At 39.1% G+C, this 17,762-nt stretch overlaps 2 protein-coding genes and 1 long non-coding RNA gene across 3 annotated transcripts; all 3 read right to left on the bottom strand.

The window, feature by feature from the left end:
* Positions 1-2,257: 2,257 nt before the first annotated feature.
* LOC133034474 (uncharacterized) lies at positions 2,258-2,845 on the bottom strand. The gene has a single exon (XM_061109565.1). The coding sequence runs from the start codon at positions 2,843-2,845 to the stop codon at positions 2,258-2,260; it is 588 nt and encodes a 195-aa protein (XP_060965548.1).
* Positions 2,846-6,297: 3,452 nt separating this feature from the next.
* On the bottom strand, positions 6,298-7,315 carry LOC133034473 (uncharacterized). Its single transcript, XM_061109564.1, has 2 exons — positions 7,132-7,315; positions 6,298-6,455 (listed from the first exon to the last, which is right to left on the bottom strand). Exons 1-2 carry the CDS (start codon positions 7,313-7,315, stop codon positions 6,298-6,300), a joined length of 342 nt encoding a protein of 113 aa, XP_060965547.1.
* A 1,364-nt stretch (positions 7,316-8,679) lies between these two features.
* On the bottom strand, positions 8,680-9,454 carry LOC133034027 (uncharacterized). The gene is made up of 2 exons (XR_009685997.1): positions 9,390-9,454; positions 8,680-8,913 (listed from the first exon to the last, which is right to left on the bottom strand). It is a non-coding gene; the product is annotated as an uncharacterized LOC133034027 (long non-coding RNA).
* Positions 9,455-17,762: the final 8,308 nt, after the last annotated feature.

Genomic DNA, 17,762 nt, shown 5'->3' with positions numbered 1-17,762 from the left:
CACTTGATGTGTGTGGGCACTCACTCTATCACTCAAGGTATGAAAATTTGAAGAAGAAAAGAGAGAAAAGGTGGTTCGGCTATGGTATAGGAAACGAGGCTCAAAATTTTACTGAAGGTGATTTTTCATCAACTTTAAGTGTGAGCCATCACTATCTATTTATGGGAAACCACTTAAGTTTTAGGTTAGATTTAATTAAAATTAAAATAATAGAAAAATAAATGGTAAAATCCATGCATAGTGGCCCACCATGGGTTGGATAATGGGCCCCACTTTGCAATTTTGCCATTTTGTCATTTTTCCATCTTATTTTCTCAAAAACGCCAATTTTCCAATTTAACCACTTAAATGCCAATTCCAATTATTTAATAACTAAAAATTAATTATTAAATAATATTGTCATTTAATATATTTATTAATTAGACTAATCAAAGTCTCTTAATTAATAAATAAGACCTACAATCTCTTTTCTTCACATTTAAGCCCCTTGCTTAGTGAAAATTCATAAACTAGACATAGTCTAATTTTAGAATTATAATTGATTAACTAAAATCAATTAACTGAGTCTTACAAGCAGTATGGTCTCAACTAGTATGGGGACCATGGGCCTATATAACCGAGCTTCCAATAAGCAGACCTAGAATTTACCAAGTAAATCCAGTAACTTATTAATTCCTCATTGCATCCACTCATAGAACTTGGAATTGCACTCTCAGTCATATAGAACGCTCTATATGTTCCACGATATAGATATGCTATTAATTATCCATTGTTATAATCCCAATAATCAATGATCCTCGTATAGATGATCTACATTGCATAGGGTTAAATTACCGTTACACCCTTTCAATGTATTTTATCCTTAAAACACTTGGCCACCTATAAATAATATTACAGTGAACTAATATAGTCACTGAAATGTGTGCTCTATCATTTATCTCTATTTAGCAAGCTCGAAGGAAATCATCGTTTCACTTCTATGTCGGATAGAAGCTATAGATTCCATATCAATGATTAGCGCTCCCACTTAATTGCACTACCATGTTCCCAAAATGTACGTATCACCCTGACCAAAAAGTAGGCTTAACTAACAAATAAAAGAACATGAATAAAACTCTTGAGATCGAACCTTACCATGTCAGGATTAAGATCATTTGATCTAGGATCAACTAGGTGATATTGAATTGAATAGATATTACGGTAAATTTATTTAATCAAAGTTCAATATCGGTCCCTTCCAATGTATACTCCATACATCCGATACTGGTAAACTTTTCCAATGCCCTAGAAAGGACATAACACGTATCCAAGGTGTAAGTATACCTATCGCTGAATATCATGCCAGTCTAAATCCAGTGAACTGACAAATCAGGGAATTAAACTCTTTGAACATATAATCATAATTATATTCCACTGTGTTGACAATACTATAATCATGAATAAATACATATGTTCTGGACTTAATAGAATTTATAATCATGAAATAAACCATGTGAACCATGCAACATAAAATGTGATTTCTAATCTTTATTTATTAGTAAATCTGATTATATTGAAATGGGTTTTATTTAGGACACAAAACCCAACATTTTCTGTCTCTTCGCTGGGTGATTCGAGTCGATATTCAAATTGTGACAAATAATTTTAAAGTCAATCCCTATCATGTCTGAATGGCTCCAGGCGAACTGATCCTGGTTTGCCTTCAGAAAACTTGTTAGTTGCTATTTTAGTTTTTCAGCCAGATATTTCCCAATGAACACACACTTTGTGGGAATTTCTGGATCTAAAACAACTTCTTCCAATTCCTCGAAAGGTTTTAATAGGTTCTTTTCTTCTTGAACTCGAGGATACAAGTTCTCGAATTGCTTCTCACCTTTCTCAATTGTGACCAGCTTTTCTATTCTGTAGCTCTATGCGGTAGCATTCACGAGCTAGTACATGGTAACCTCACACTACACCTATGCCTGTTGGTGTTTGAAACTTCAAAGATAGGTGTTTTTATTGAACTAACTGCCCCTAGTTCAATTAGTGCAGGTCGACCCAACACTATGTTGTAGGTTGATGGTAAGTCAACAACTAGAAAATCCTGCATTATGGTAGTGGATAAAGGCATCTCGCTTATAGTTAATGGGAGTTCAATTATTCCTTGACTGGTGACACTATTTCCTGTAAATCAACACAGGTTTACCATGCAAGGTTTTAACTTTGCTCTTTCCAGTCCCAATTTCTTCAATTAATGTATCCTTATAAAGGATATTCACTGAACTTCCGTTATCCACCAATACCCTTTTATTCTTTTGTTGGCAAGCTGTACTGTAATCATTAGTGGGTCGACATGAGGATATCTCACATGCTTTACGTCTTCCTTCAAGAACACAATTGGAGGTTCCTTAGTCTTAGCTTTCTTAGAAAATTTTAGAGCAAAGACTGACTGCCCATTCTTAACTTCCTTGACATATCTTTTTTGGGCATTGTTACTTTCTCCAGCGAGATGTGGACCTACTGAGATAACTAGAATGTCCTCTCCTTCAAGAGGTGGAGGTTGTAATCTTTGGTTGCCTAAGTTATTGGGAAGATTTAGCTGGTTTTGTCCATTGCTTGGTCGCTTCACATATTGTTGAAAGTAACCGTGCGAGATAAGGCTCTCTATCTCGTCTTTCAGTTGATGGAATTCATCCATTGTATGCCCAATGTCCTTGTGAAATCTACAAAATTTTGTAGCATCTCGTTTATGCCTCGCATGTCTCATGGGCTCAGGCTTGTGAAACGCGACCCTATGCTCATGCACGAGAAAGATGTTTTCTCGAGTTTCATTAAGCTTGGTATAAATAGTGTAAATTGACATGTACTTATCGTGCTTCTTTTGTTTCTTTTTATCTTTGGCTGATTCCTAGGAGTCATCTTTTCTCTTTGTGCTGGAGCCTTCTGGGTTGTTAGCCTTCGTAGAGACGGTGCTTGCTTGGATAGTGCTGGGTTTATTGCCCGAGCCAGTATTTATCAATTTAATCTCTTTTCTTGCTTCTTCTTTTCGTACAAACACTTGAGTTCTTTCATTGAACTCACTGATGTTTTTTACAGGGCGACCCTGGAAGTCATCCCACAACTTGCCTCCAGCTGTCGAGAGATCAGTTGTAATCCCTGCTTGAAGAGTAGTAAGCTGTATACTGTCGTTCAAGTTTCTAACCCTTGTAGCAGTTCTACTGAAACGACTAAGGTAGGCCATAAGTGTCTCGTCTGGTTGCTGCTTTATGTTAGTAAGGGAACACGCTTCAGGTTGCCTGTCCCTTGCTGCCTAGAACTATTTCTTGAAGTCTTTAGACAGCTATTCCCAAGAAGTGATCGAGTGATGGGTGAATTTATTGAACCAGCTGCTAGCTGCCTCAGTCAGCGAGGTGGGAAATAAAATACAACGTAAGTTGTTTGTAACATTACTGACTCGCATTATTGTATTAAAGTTGTTGAGGGGAGCGACTGGATCTGTAGTCCCATCGTATGACAAGACATGAGGGTTTTTAGATCCCTGGGGAATTCAACACTCATAATGTCTGGATGGAAAGGCTCAGGTTCTTCGTCCAAGTTATTGTTGGAAATTATTTTACCAGGATCTTAGATCTACTCACAAGTATGTTGATTAACACCCTAAATATGAACTTCCAAAACGATTATAAATTAAACACATATAAAGTATGATAAACCTTACATTGGGTGTAGCGGAATAAAATGTCTCCTTCCGTTCAGATCTCTAACCCTTGTATCCTTTCTGTCGCAGAGTCTTATCAAGATCTCAACCTGGATCTCTTTCTCTCCTTTCTTTAGTGTTGAATCTCCTTGTTGTTGAATGTCTTTCTTCACGATCTTCCTCACTATGATTGAGGTATCACTTGCTGTGTGTGGGCACTACTCTATCACTAAGAGGTTCGAAATTATTCAAGGAAGAAGAATAGGGTAAAGGTGGCGGCTAGGGTTTAGAAAGAGAAGGCTCAGGTTTTTCTCTGAAGGAAACCAGAAGAGAAAGTGTTAAGTATCCTTAAGCCTTCACTATCTATTTATAGCATACCACATAGGGTTAGGTTTGAATTATTTGGCATTAAAATAATGAAAATATCAGATGATAATGCCTATAAAAGTGGTCGGCCATGGCTATATGGATTTGGGCCTCACTTTTTGCAATTTTGCAGTTTTATCATTTCTGCATCTCTTTTTCTCAAAAATGCCAATTTTCAAATTCAACCATTTAAATGCCAATTCTAACTATTTAATAACTATAAATAATTATTAAATAATATTGTCATTTATCATATTTATTAATTGAACCATACAAAGTATCTTAATTAACAAATATGCCCTAAAAACTCTTTCTTTACAATTTCGCCCTTAGTTAGTGAAAAATTCACAAATAGACATAGTCTAATTTGAGAATTATAATTGATTAATCAAAACAATTTAAATGAGTCTTACAAGTAATATTGTCTCAACTAGTGGGGGGACCATGAGTTTATATAATCAAGCTTCCAATAAGCAGATTAAGAATTTATAACCTAAATTCACTGACTTATTAATTCTTCGTTGAATCCATGCATAGAACTTAGAATTGCACTCTCAGTATGTAGAACGCTCTATATGTTCCACCATATAGACACGTCATTAGTTATCCATTGTTATAATCCTAATTTGATCAATGATCCTCTATATGAATGATCTACACTGTAAAGAGATTAGACTACCGTAACACCCTACAATGTATTTTATCCTTAAAACACTTAACCCCGTATAAATGATATTTCAGCTATGTGAAATGAGTACTCCACCATTTATTTTTTTTGGTCAAGCTCGAAGGAGATCATCCTTTACTTTCTATTCGCCAGATAGAAGCTATAGATTCCATATTTATGTTAGCGCTCCCACTCAATTGCACTACCGTGTTCCCAAAATGTACGTATCACCCTGACCCAAAAGTAGGCTTAACTAACAAATAAAAGAACACGAATAACACTCTTGAGATTGAGCCTAATCATATCAGGATTTAGATCATTTGATCTAGGATCAACTAGGCGATATTGACTTGAATAGATATTACGGTAAGTTTAATAAATCTAAGTCAAAGTTCAATATCGGTCCCTTCCGATGCAAACTCCATGCACCCAACCTGAGCTTTACTTTAACCAATGCTCTGGAAAGAACATAGCATTATACCAAATGCAAGTAAACTCTGTTGTAGATTATCATATCAGTAAAACCCTGTGTCTGATAAATCTAGGAATCTTTTTTCACATAGTCATGTTTACTTTCCAATGTGTTGACAATACAATAAATAGGATCAAGTATGTGAAAAGGGTTTCAGATGAATTTATAAATCAAATAGACAGGCAATTGATAAGATGAACCAAAACATACACAAATGAAAGAAAAATACTTCTGTTTCTTTATTGATGTTGAATAAAATGGATTACATTGAAATGGAGTTTTATTTAGGGCATAAAACCCAACAGTTATAACCAAGCAGTTTCCCATATTCCCCATCTTGGTATCTCCTGAATTTATCGTCCAACTCAATAATTCGCAATTGGATTGGATCCTCTTACTTTTGATTGAGTTGTTGACATAGATCAGGTTTTTTCTTATTCAATTGCTCACGGAGATCTGGCCGTCTTTGATCATCGTAACTTGTAAATGTTGTGCCTGAATAACTCTTAGATTGGCTACTCTTAGTGTAACTCATACTTTCTTGATCATTACTGTGGTGAGGCTTATCCCCTCCTTATGCAGATCGACTGTGATCTCGAGATCTAGTACATCTTGTGCTAGAACTTGCTTCGTCACGCACCAACCTTCTCCTTTAGGGACAGGTTGATACATGCCCCCTACTAGGATTCGTATGTGCCCCTTCCCTATCAGTTCGAGAAGGGCATTGACGGTGTCTTGGTGGCATCCCGCTTGTCCCAGGTTGAGTCCCAGGATTTCTTGTTCCCTAGTCCTAAGTTGTCTTCTACTCGTGCTTCCACGAGAAGATTTTGGTAAATCATTGTTTTCATTCCTTTGGGTTGTAAATCCCCGAGGTCTTCAAGGCACTTCTCGATGAGGTGCCTGGTCATTTGGTTGTTCATCTTTAGGAACATCCCCAGTTTCCCTAGGTTGTTCTTCCTGAGCATTCTGAGGGTCCTTCTGGTTTGTGAGCCACGAGGTCTACCTCATGACCTTCTCACTCCAGGGTCAGGTTGGCTCTGTGTGCTGTTTTCTTGTGCTGCCCTGGCTACAGCTTCCTCCTTCAGCATTTCGTTGGTTGGCCTCTTCTAGACGTCACCGGAGTTGAAGATTTTCCAAGTCGACCAACGATATGTATCTTGTGGGGTCATAGGCACCCTCACTCACAGGCGTAGAACCGCCAGCATTTGTGTTGGGTTCCTCATTCCCAGTTTTTGGGTTTAGGTCACCATCACGTTGGCTTCTTCTTGAACCTGTTGACCGTGTTCAACGTGTTGTTCGTGAATTTAGTGGTCTCCGTGAGCCCGTCGGCTCTTTTCTAGGACGATGAGTAGTCTCTTCAGGATGAGTGTTATCGTTTTCCCCATTATCAGCCATGGAGAAGATATTCTTTTTTTGGTTAGGATGGATTTTTCTGAGCGTTTATCACATAGGCTCTCAATGAAAGCACAGAGCTGTTAACACAGAATTTTGTTAACGATTATGAGCCTATTTTCATAATAGATTTGGCACAAAAATTATAAGTGATCTAAAAAAAATAATAGAAGCAGAAATAACACCAGGTTTTTACGTAGTTTTGTAGTTAACTCTGCATAGTCCACGAGTCAATCTTATTAAGATTTTTCTGATACATACCTAGGGTTCTTTTCAATGATTGTATTTTATTTTCTCTAAGGATATTCCCTCCTTTTTTTAGTATAATATGCCCCTATTTATAATAACATAGGTTGGCAGTTTATTACATTCAAATTCGAATCCCACAACTATATTTTCCCAAAATTGTGGGCCTTAATTACGCTCCACGTAAATAAAACTAGTTATTATTTGAAAATTACAAAGTTGTGATTTAAACCGCTTTTAAAGGGTCAATGCTGACATGGATTAAGACATGCTGTAAAACATATCTCGCCGAGGCATCTCACTTGGTACATGAACAACTTAGTTCATTCATAAGTCTTCTAGCAATGGCATGAGCACTAGTGTACTGAGGAAACTTAAGAACCGCTCTCTGACCATAAGGCCTTGCAGACTGGACAATCATGTCCTGGGAGTTCTCAATAGCAACAATAACCTTGGCAGCGAGCTGGAGCTTACTAGGAGTATGCCTTTTCATACATAGCAAGATGGATGTCTCGCTATGCATTATATATGTCCTCCTTAGGATTATGCCTTTGGACGCGAAATGGTTTCTCATCAATACGCGAACTAATAGTTTGCACATCCTTATCTCGCTTAAGACCGTGAAGTCAGTGAGTTACAAATATACTCTATTAACTCCGCATTTAATGAGTTATTTCATTTAATACTTATTTATATAATGATCAATATATTTGTTGATTCATATTCCCTAAAGTTGACATGTCTCACCCTCTGAAGTATAACAAATATAATACACTTGAATTACATCTATATATATAAAGCGTAGATATAAAATAGAGTTACGACGCTCTAAAATTACACCAAATAGTATTATTATTCCAATTTTTGCCCACTTGACATGGCATTACTTACGTGGACAAAATTAGTCCCATGTGGCAATACAACTCACCAACAAGAAGGCCAAGTCAGCACCTTAGCCAACAGGAACCCCGACACTCAAACGAGGCATCAAGTGACAGACCAGCTTCCTCACAGATGTTGCCCGACAACCCATGGTCGACAAGCCTCTAGACAACACACAGCTGGCCAGCCTGCTTTCTCTAGGTGTCTGGTTGGCGAGGAAAGGGCCTGGCAGGATTTTCTATACAAGTTCTCACATGGACTACGAGTTGGGCTACGAATTAGGCCCTATCATCCCAATTAAATATTTAAGGGCATTTTAGTCTTTTGTAATTAACTAATTTAACATACAAATATCTTAGGGTTTTAGTTGTATATTAAGGTTCAGACTTTCCTATATAAATACTTTAACTCTAACCTAGAAAACTTAAGTCTCATTCTAGCCTCCGGTGATAAAGCTCTAAGCCTAAATCTCTAAGTTTGATAACTCTCTTCCTAACTCTGTCTCACACGCCTATACAAGCATTCACAACAGTTCAGATTTACCAACCTTGATTTTTACTTTGTATCCTTAAGGGAGCTATTTCAGATTCTACCTATAGTGATCTGAATAGTATTATCCCTTGGTATCAATACAACTAAAAAGGGAGTAGGTCATTACCCGATATCTAAGGGGGCCGAACCTCTATAAAGTTTTGTGTTCCTTACATTCTAATTCTAATTATGTAACATTGAAAAACATCAAATTCATACAACCCCGCTGTCGGTTGACCACTTTTCAAGATCAACAATTTGGTGCTTTTATTGAGAGAGAGTGGATATCATATCTGATCAAATTCCATGGTTAACACGAGAAGAACTCTAATTGTAACGCCCTAAATAATTAGGCACGCTACCCAAAATGACTATGAAACCCTAATCCCCTAACCGGGATTACTAATTAAAAACAGCGCAGAATTTAAACTTTTATATTAAACAGACTGAAAATAAACTTGTAATATATTTAAACTTTTTCAAACATAGTTGGGATCCCAAAAATATTTACAAAATTATTACAAGCTCTTTCTTACTAGCCGACCTAAGCGGCAAAACAGAATACAAAAGTCAACACTGTTAGACCCATAACCCGCTTGGTCTGAAGTGGCATGAACATGTACATTCTTCGCCCTGCTCCTGAAACTCATGGCTGATCAGCTAATGCCTTACCCTTTCCTGCACAGTAGAGCACCCGTGAGCCAAGCCCAGCAAGACAGTATAAATCATAACAAATATATTATGCTCATTCACATATGTCTGTATAGCACAGACCTGATCATTATTTCATCATGCCCATTTATGTCTACGTGGCGTAGACCTATGTGTTGCGCTCACACATCTAATTAAATCTACATGACGTAGACCCACGTGTTACTCTCACACGTCTAAATACATTAAGGCCTTAGAAGCGGTTCATCTCGGTTATGAGTACCGAGTCCAACCTGATTATGCCTTGAGCACATAATCCTTAAATCTCATTTCATTAACATGGCATGGCATTTATACACATATGTCACTAGGGTAATAACCCTAGGCTATTAGACCGTTCCTATTAGGGTAATAACCCTAATCTCGGTTACTTAAACATTCATGCATATCATTCTCAACATAAGCGCCACTGCGCATACTCTACGTGCTAATCACTGTCTTACCTGTTGTCCCGCAATAGTAGAGATTCCAAATCCCCGGGTGCTCCTGACCAGGTGCCGGTAATCCTAGTCACACACAATCCGGGATTTTCACAAATAGGGTTAACCCCTGATTTCACATTCATAAAAATAAATTCATGGCATTTCAAATACAGATAATCACATAGAGCTCGAAAAGAGCTTTCCAACGGTATAAAGAACGTCCCAAACAGAGTCCCGAGTCCAAAGTTATGGCCAAAACAAAATTGAGAAAAACAGAATTTCTCACTGCCAGATCCAGTCGCGACGGCCGAAAATCCCGTCGCGACGACTGGGTTTAGAACACCCCAAAACTCCATTTTTAAGGTCTTAAACATGTTAATTTTCCATAACTTCGAACCTCAATCATACCATACCCAAAATTAACTTTTTACAGTTAAAAAATATCACAACAAACATCAATTCTAACATTAATCAACAACACCCAACCAAAGCTCCAAAGCTTGAGCAAAATCAACAAAATTCCATACCCAAAAGCTTGAATACCATGTCCAAACTCAAGCTTAGCAACAACAATAACTTCAAAGCTTAAAACAGATTATAAACACCAATCAAAACCTAAAATATCATTAAATTTCTGCCCAAGCTCAACAACAAAGCATACAACCAATAGAAACCCAATTCCACAAGATTAACATCAAATTACTCAACATGCAACCCATCATCATCAACACCAAAATTATGCTTTTCAAACATAATATTTCAGCAACCAAAACTAGATTAAAATCATAAAAAGTTACCTCAATTCACAATAAAATAAGAGCAATTGGTCTTTCCTCCAAACTCAAGCCAAAAGCAAGCTTTTTCCCTCAACAATTTAAGCTTTAATTTGACAAATCAAGTTGAAAACATCAAAAGGGTAAGAGATGGTGAGAGGGTTCGGGTGAGAGGGTGAACAAACCAGAAAATCAATCCTTTTTCTTAAAAATCACTTTTAATCAAATATAATCCAAATATGGTCAAATGACCATTTTGCCCCTAGGGCTTATAAAACATACCTATTCACTTTCAAGGGCATAAATGCCATTTCACATTCAAATATTGCCAAATAAATTTCAGATTATCACATGTCAAATAAAATGCCAAATAATTAATTCAATTTACATTTCGGGCCCGAACCCGGTTCGGCCCGAAATTCCCGGGTGTGACTATACCGCGCCAACCTGTCAGAACACACCTGAAAAGACAACACAGGCATACTATATAATAATATAGTTCTATTAAGCACGTAATTAATTTAATCTCAACAATTTACCCTTCTCGGGTCATAATTACCAAAATGCCCCTGGCTCACCAACGGGGTCTTTAATATATTAAAATTCATATAAAATCACGTATATTAAATTATATAATAATATAATTTCCTTAATTATACATAATTATCTAGTTAGGGTTTTGCTAATCCATTTCTTAATTCTGGGTATTACAATTACCCCCTCCTTATAGAAATTTCGTCCCGAAATTTACCTGAACAACTCCGGATATTTCTGCTGCATATCCGTCTCGAGTTCCCAGGTTGCCTCTTCTACTTTACTGTTCCCCCACAGTACTTTCACCAGTGCCACTGTCTTGCTTCTCAAGACTTTTTCTCTTCTATCAAGTATTTGCACTGGTTGTTCCTCGTATGACAAGTCCGGCTGAAGTTCCAATGCTTCATAACTCAGAACATGGGACGAGTCTGAGACATATTTCCGAAGCATTGAAACATGAAACACATTATGTACAGCTTCCAGCGCTGGGGGCATAGCCAACCTGTACGCTACTTGCCCTATCCTCTCAAGGATTTCAAAAGGTCCAATGAACCTCAGGCTAAGCTTTCCTTTCTTCCCAAAGCGTTTTATGTCTTTCATCGGAGATATTCGGAGAAATACCATGTCCCCGACTTGAAAATCAATATCTCGACGCTTTGGATCGGCATAACTCTTTTGCCTACTCTGAGCCGCGAGCATTCGCGCTCTAATCTTATCAACTGCCTCACTTGTTTTCTGAACATGACTTCGGACCCAAGAACTTTCTTTCACCCACTTCATCCCAGTGAATGGGCGATCTACATTTTCTTCCATACAAAAGTTCATAAGGAGCCATCCCGATTGTTGCCTGATAGCTGTTATTATAAGAAAACTCGATCAGGGGAAGGTACTTTACCCATGATCCTTCAAAGTCAAGCACGCATGCCCGTAGCATGTCTTCTAAAATCTGAATGGTCCTCTCGGATTGTCCATCCGTCTGAGGATGAAAAGCTGTGCTGAACTTTAACTGAGTTCCCATAGCTCGATGCAGACTTTCCCAGAATCTTGATGTAAACTTCGGATCTCTATCCGATACAATGGACTTTGGGACACCATGCAGACGAACAATTTCTCTGACATATAACTCAGCATACTGATCAATGGAGAAGTTCGTCCGAACAGGTAAAAAGTGAGCAGACTTTGTAAATCTGTCCACTATGACCCACACAGAGTCAAACTGTCCTGTGGTTCTAGGCATACCTACCACGAAATCCATAGTTATATCTTCCCATTTCCATTCTGGTATTTTCAGCAGTTGCAGCAACCCTGCAGGTCGCTGGTGTTCAGCCTTCACTTGCTGACACGTAAGGCACTTTGCAACATACTCAGCGATGTCATTCTTCATACTTGGCCACCAAAACATGGCTTTTAGGTCTTGGTACATCTTTGTCGACCCTGGATGAACTGAATAAGGAGTCGTGTGAGACTCATCCATGATTTCTTTCTTGATGTTCTCATCCATAGGCACACAAATTCGATTCCCAAATCTCAACATTCCCGTTTCATCCACTGAAAAATCACTAGCCTTCCCGGCCGAAACCCTAGCTCGGGTTTTTATCAATTCTGAATCCTGCTTTTGTGCTTCTTTAATTCTCTCGAGAAGAGTGGATTGCAGGGTAATATTAGCCAATTGCCCCACAACCAACTCAATTTGAGCTCGAGTCATTTCATTTGCCAGTTGTTGAGAGATTTGCTTCATAGAACTTAGCTGACTCTGACCTTTTCTACTCAGGGCATCAGCAACTACATTGGCTTTACCAGGGTGATAAAGAATCTCACAATCATAATCTTTCACCAGTTCTAGCCAACGCCTCTGTCTCATATTCAAATCTTTCTGGGTAAAGAAATACTTCAGACTTTTGTGATCAGTGTATATCTCACATTTCTCGCCATAAAGGTAATGCCGCCAAATCTTTAGCGCAAATACCACTGCTGCGAGTTCTAAATCGTGAGTAGGGTACCTCTGCTCGTACTCCTTTAACTGCCGAGAAGCATAAGCTATTACCCTCCCAAACTCGCATAAGCACACAGCCGAGACCCTGTCTCGAGGCATCACAATATACCACAAACTTTTCCTTATCTGAAGGAAGAGTTAGTACAGGAGCGGTAATCAAGCGTTGCTTTAACTCCAGGAAACTTTTCTCACACCGATCAGTCCAAACAAACTTCTGGTTCTTTCGGGTCAGCTCCGTTAAGGGTACAACAATCTTTGAAAAACCCTCAACGAACCGACGATAATAACCAGCCAAACCCAGAAAACTTCTGACCTCTGTAGCTGACTTCGGTGCTGGCCAATCGCGAACAGCTTCAATTTTGGCCAGATCCACCATGATCACATCTTTATCCACTATGTGCCCCAGAAATGAGACACGGGATAACCAGAATTCACACTTTTTGAACTTAGCATAAAGCTTATGATCCCGTAATCTTTGCAAAACCATTCTGAGATGCAACTCATGATCTTTTTCTGTCTCAGAGTACACCAAAATGTCATCGATAAACACAATCACGAACCTATCCAGGTAATCCTTAAACACTCGGTTCATCAAATCCATGAATGCCGCCGGGGCATTAGTGAGTCCAAAAGACATCACAAGAAATTCATAGTGTCCATACCGAGTACGAAACGCAGTTTTTGGGATATCTTCCTCTCGAATTCTCAGCTGATGATAGCCTGAACGAAGATCGATCTTGGAAAAGACCGTCTTCCCCTTCAGTTGATCAAACAGATCATCAATTCGAGGTAAAGGATACTTGTTCTTAATGGTAAGCTTGTTCAACTCCCGGTAGTCAATACACATTCGCAGGGTTCCGTCTTTCTTCTTCACAAACAAAACCGGAGCACCCCAAGGTGAGTAGCTCGGTCTAATGAATCCCGGATTCAATAATTCTTGCAACTGTATCTTCAATTCCTTCAACTCAGCTGGAGCCATTCGGTACGGTGCCTTAGACACTGGATCCACTCCCGGAGCCAGTTCAATAACAAATTCAATTTCCCAAATAGGTGGCAATCCCGGCAAATCTTCTGGAAAGACATCAAGGAACTCACATACCAATCTCGTATGCTCAGGCCCTGATGTCACAGGTTGGCTAGTGTCCACTGTAGTAACTATGAACCCTAGACAACCTCTACCCATCAGGTCTTTAGCTTTCAACAACGATATTCTCGGTATGCGTGCCCCCTGAACTTTACCCACGAACACTGCTGGGTTAGCACTATCGGGCTCAAACACCACCATCTTCCGCTTACAATCAATCATTGCTCCATACTTAGACAGAAAATCCATTCCCAGGATTATGTCAAAATCAGATAATTGCAGTTCAATTAGATTGGCAGTCAATTCACAACCGTCACTCCAAAAAGACAAGGACCGAATCCACCTTGTGGATACTATCAAGTCTCCCGAGGGTAACAGGGTCCCAAACCCCGAAGCATAAATATCACATGGCTTATGTAAACTTTCTATCACTCTACTCGATACATATGAATGAGTAGCTCCCGAATCAAATAACACAGTATAAGCACAACCATTAATAGATAACTGACCTGTCACAACTGACGGACTAGCATCAGCATCTGCCTGAGTTATAGTGAAAAGTCGCCCCGGGTTCTGAGCAACATTCTTCTTAGGCTCTTCTTTCTTAGCTTGGGGACAATCCCTGATAAATTGGCCCACCACGCCACACTGGAAACATGCCTTGGCTCGGCACTCACCAGGATGATGCTTCTTACATTTAGGACACTCAGGGTATGACCGGAATGAGGACCCGCGGCCTTGACGGCCACCTCTGTTTCCCCGAAACTTTCTATTTCCTCCTGAAGCTCCGGAAGCCTCAGCCTTCCGCTTGTGCTCAGGGTTGCTACTGTCGATCCCCTTACTGAAATTACCACCAGCAGGAGGGTTTGATGCCATGGTGGCATCCTTTACAGCCTGCTCTTTCATCACTTGCTGCTCGGCCTCTTCAGCAATTAAAGCCAAGTCTACCACTCTCTTATACAGAGTTTCATGGGATGTGGTAATTTTCAAGTCTCGACTGATTGTAGCATTCAGTCCTCGAACATACTTCTGTTTTCTGGTAAAATCGGTAGGCACCAAATCACCAGCAAATTTGGATAATCGGTCAAATTCCACAGTATATTCAGCCACCGACATCTTCCCTTGAGTCAACTTCACAAAGTCTTCCTGGTGTGAAGTCCGTACAGCCACATTATAAAACTTTTCTTCAAAAAGTTTCTTAAACTCATCCCATGTCATCACACTGATATCTCGAGTCTGATTCACTATGTCCCACCAGACGCGGGCATGATCTTGAAACATAAAGGCCGCACAATTCACCCTCTCAGTTCCCGTCACCCCCATATTATCGAGGATACGGGTAACAGTGCTCATCCACTGATCGGCCTTAATAATATCAATGCCTCCCAGAAAATCCGGAGGTTGTAGCTTCACAAACCGCTCGAACACAGAGTCCCGGTGCGGCATAATATACCCTTGGTTACCCACCACTGGCACAAGAGCTAGTGGTAACCCTTGATTAGCTGGGACAGCTTGTTGCCTCAAATGTTGCAACTCTTCTTCTTGACAAAGTATGACACTCCGCATTTCATGAAACATCTGCTGCCAGTCAGCAGGAGGATTAGCATTAACAGCCTCCGCATTATCCCCCGGATTTTGCGGAGGTGGAGGCGGTGCTGGTGGATCGGTTCGGGTAGCCCCGGGCTCTACTTGCTCGCCCTGTGGTCTGGATGATTGCGGAGGGTCCATTACTAGTACCCCTGAAATCAACAACCCCAGCGAGTTAAGCACCGATACCACACTTACGCACTTATTGCCTTAAACCCTAACTCATCTATTTACCTCATTCATATACACATAATAATTAACATTTATAACATGTCATCACATAACACATAGATACTCTAGATGCTTGCATACTGCCTAAAATGGAAAGCGGTATACAGATGATCACACATACAGTCAAGTATTTACTCTCAATACTTACTGCACCATGAGTCGAGCTTATCTCCGACGACGAATGTACATGTTCGGCCGGTCTACAGGAAGTTTAAAAACCTTGGCGCTCTGATACCAAATTGTAACGCCCTAAATAATTAGGCACGCTACCCAAAATGATTATGAAACCCTAATCCCCTAACCGGGATTACTAATTAAAAACAGCGTAGAATTTAAACTTTTATATTAAACAAACTGAAAATAAACTTGTAATATATTTAAACTTTTGCAAACATAGTTGGGATCCCAAAAATATTTACAAAATTATTACAAGCTCTTTCTTACTAGCTGACCTAAGCGGCAAAACAGAATACAAAAGTCAACACTGTTAGACCCATAACCCGCTTGGTCTGAAGTGGCATGAACATGTACATTCTTCGCCCTGCTCCTGAAACTCATGGCTGATCAGCTAATGCCTTACCCTTTCCCCGCACAAAAGAGAGCACCCGTGAGCCAAGCCCAGCAAGACAGTATAAATCATAACAAATATATTATGCTCATTCACATATGTCTGTATAGCACAGACCTGATCATTATTTCATCATGCCCATTTATGTCTACGTGGCGTAGACCTATGTGTTGCGCTCACACATCTAATTAAATCTACATGACGTAGACCCACGTGTTACTCTCACACGTCTAAATACATTAAGGCCTTAGAAGCGGTTCATCTCGGTTATGAGTACCGAGTCCAACCTGATTATGCCTTGAGCACATAATCCTTAAATCTCATTTCATTAACATGGCATGGCATTTATACACATATATCACTAGGGTAATAACCCTAGGCTATTAGACCGTTCCTATTAGGGTAATAACCCTAATCTCGGTTACTTAAACATTCATGCATATCATTCTCAACATAAGCGCCACTGCGCATACTCTACGTGCTAATCACTGTCTTACCTGTTGTCCCGCAATAGTAGAGATTCCAAATCCCCGGGTGCTCCTGACCAGGTGCAAGTAATCCTAGTCACACACAATCCGGGATTTTCACAAATTGGGTTAACCCCTGATTTTACATTCATAAAAATAAATTCATGGCATTTCAAATACAGATAATCACATAGAGCTCGAAAAGAGCTTTCCAACGGTATAAAGAACGTCCCAAACGGAGTCCCGAGTCAAAAGTTATGGCCAAAACAAAATTGAGAAAAACAGAATTTCTCACTGCCAGATCCAGTCGCGACGGCCGAAAATCCCGTCGCGACGACTGGGTTTAGAACACCCCAAAACTCCATTTTTAAGGTCTTAAACATGTTAATTTTCCATAACTTCGAACCTCAATCATACCATACCCAAAATTAACTTTTTACAGTTAAAAAACATCACAACAAACATCAATTCTAACATTAATCAACAACACCCAACCAAAGCTCCAAAGCTTGAGCAAAATCAACAAAATTCCATACCCAAAAGCTTGAATACCATGTCCAAACTCAAGCTTAGCAACAACAATAACTTCAAAGATTAAAACAGATTATAAACACCAATCAAAACCTAAAATACCATTAAATTTCTGCCCAAGCTCAACAACAAAGCATACAACCAATAGAAACCCAATTCCACAAGATTAACATCAAATTACTCAACATGCAACCCATCATCATCAACACCAAAATTATGCTTTTCAAACATAATATTTCAGCAACCAAAACTAGATTAAAATCATAAAAAGTTACCTCAATTCACAATAAAATAAGAGCAATTGGTCTTTCCTCCAAACTCAAGCCAAAAGCAAGCTTTTTCCCTCAACAATTTAAGCTTTAATTTGACAAATCAAGTTGAAAACATCAAAAGGGTAAGAGATGGTGAGAGGGTTCGGGTGAGAGGGTGAACAAACCAGAAAATCAATCCTTTTTCTTAAAAATCACTTTTAATCAAATATAATCCAAATATGGTCAAATGACCATTTTGCCTAGGAGCTTATAAAACATACCTATTCACTTTCAAGGGCATAAATGCCATTTCACATTCAAATATTGCCAAATAAATTTCAGATTATCACATGTCAAATAAAATGCCAAATAATT

The sequence above is a fragment of the Cannabis sativa genome, chromosome 2, assembly GCF_029168945.1.
Source record: "Cannabis sativa cultivar Pink pepper isolate KNU-18-1 chromosome 2, ASM2916894v1, whole genome shotgun sequence".
NCBI classification, from domain to species: Eukaryota; Viridiplantae; Streptophyta; class Magnoliopsida; order Rosales; family Cannabaceae; genus Cannabis; species Cannabis sativa.
Note: the sequence above shows the minus strand (reverse complement) of the source record. Positions and strands in the feature narration are given on the sequence as shown.

Excerpts from the sequence above, each read along its gene's own strand:
- LOC133034474 (XM_061109565.1), bottom strand. The coding sequence starts at position 2,845 with ATGTCAATTTACACTATTTATACCAAGCTTAATGAAACTCGAGAAAAC.
- LOC133034473 (XM_061109564.1), bottom strand. The coding sequence starts at position 7,315 with ATGAAAAGGCATACTCCTAGTAAGCTCCAGCTCGCTGCCAAGGTTATT. Across the intron at positions 6,456-7,131 it reads GAATGAACTAAGTTGTTCAT|GTTCAAGAAGAAGCCAACGT; the intron begins GTACCAAGTGAG and ends CACGGTCAACAG.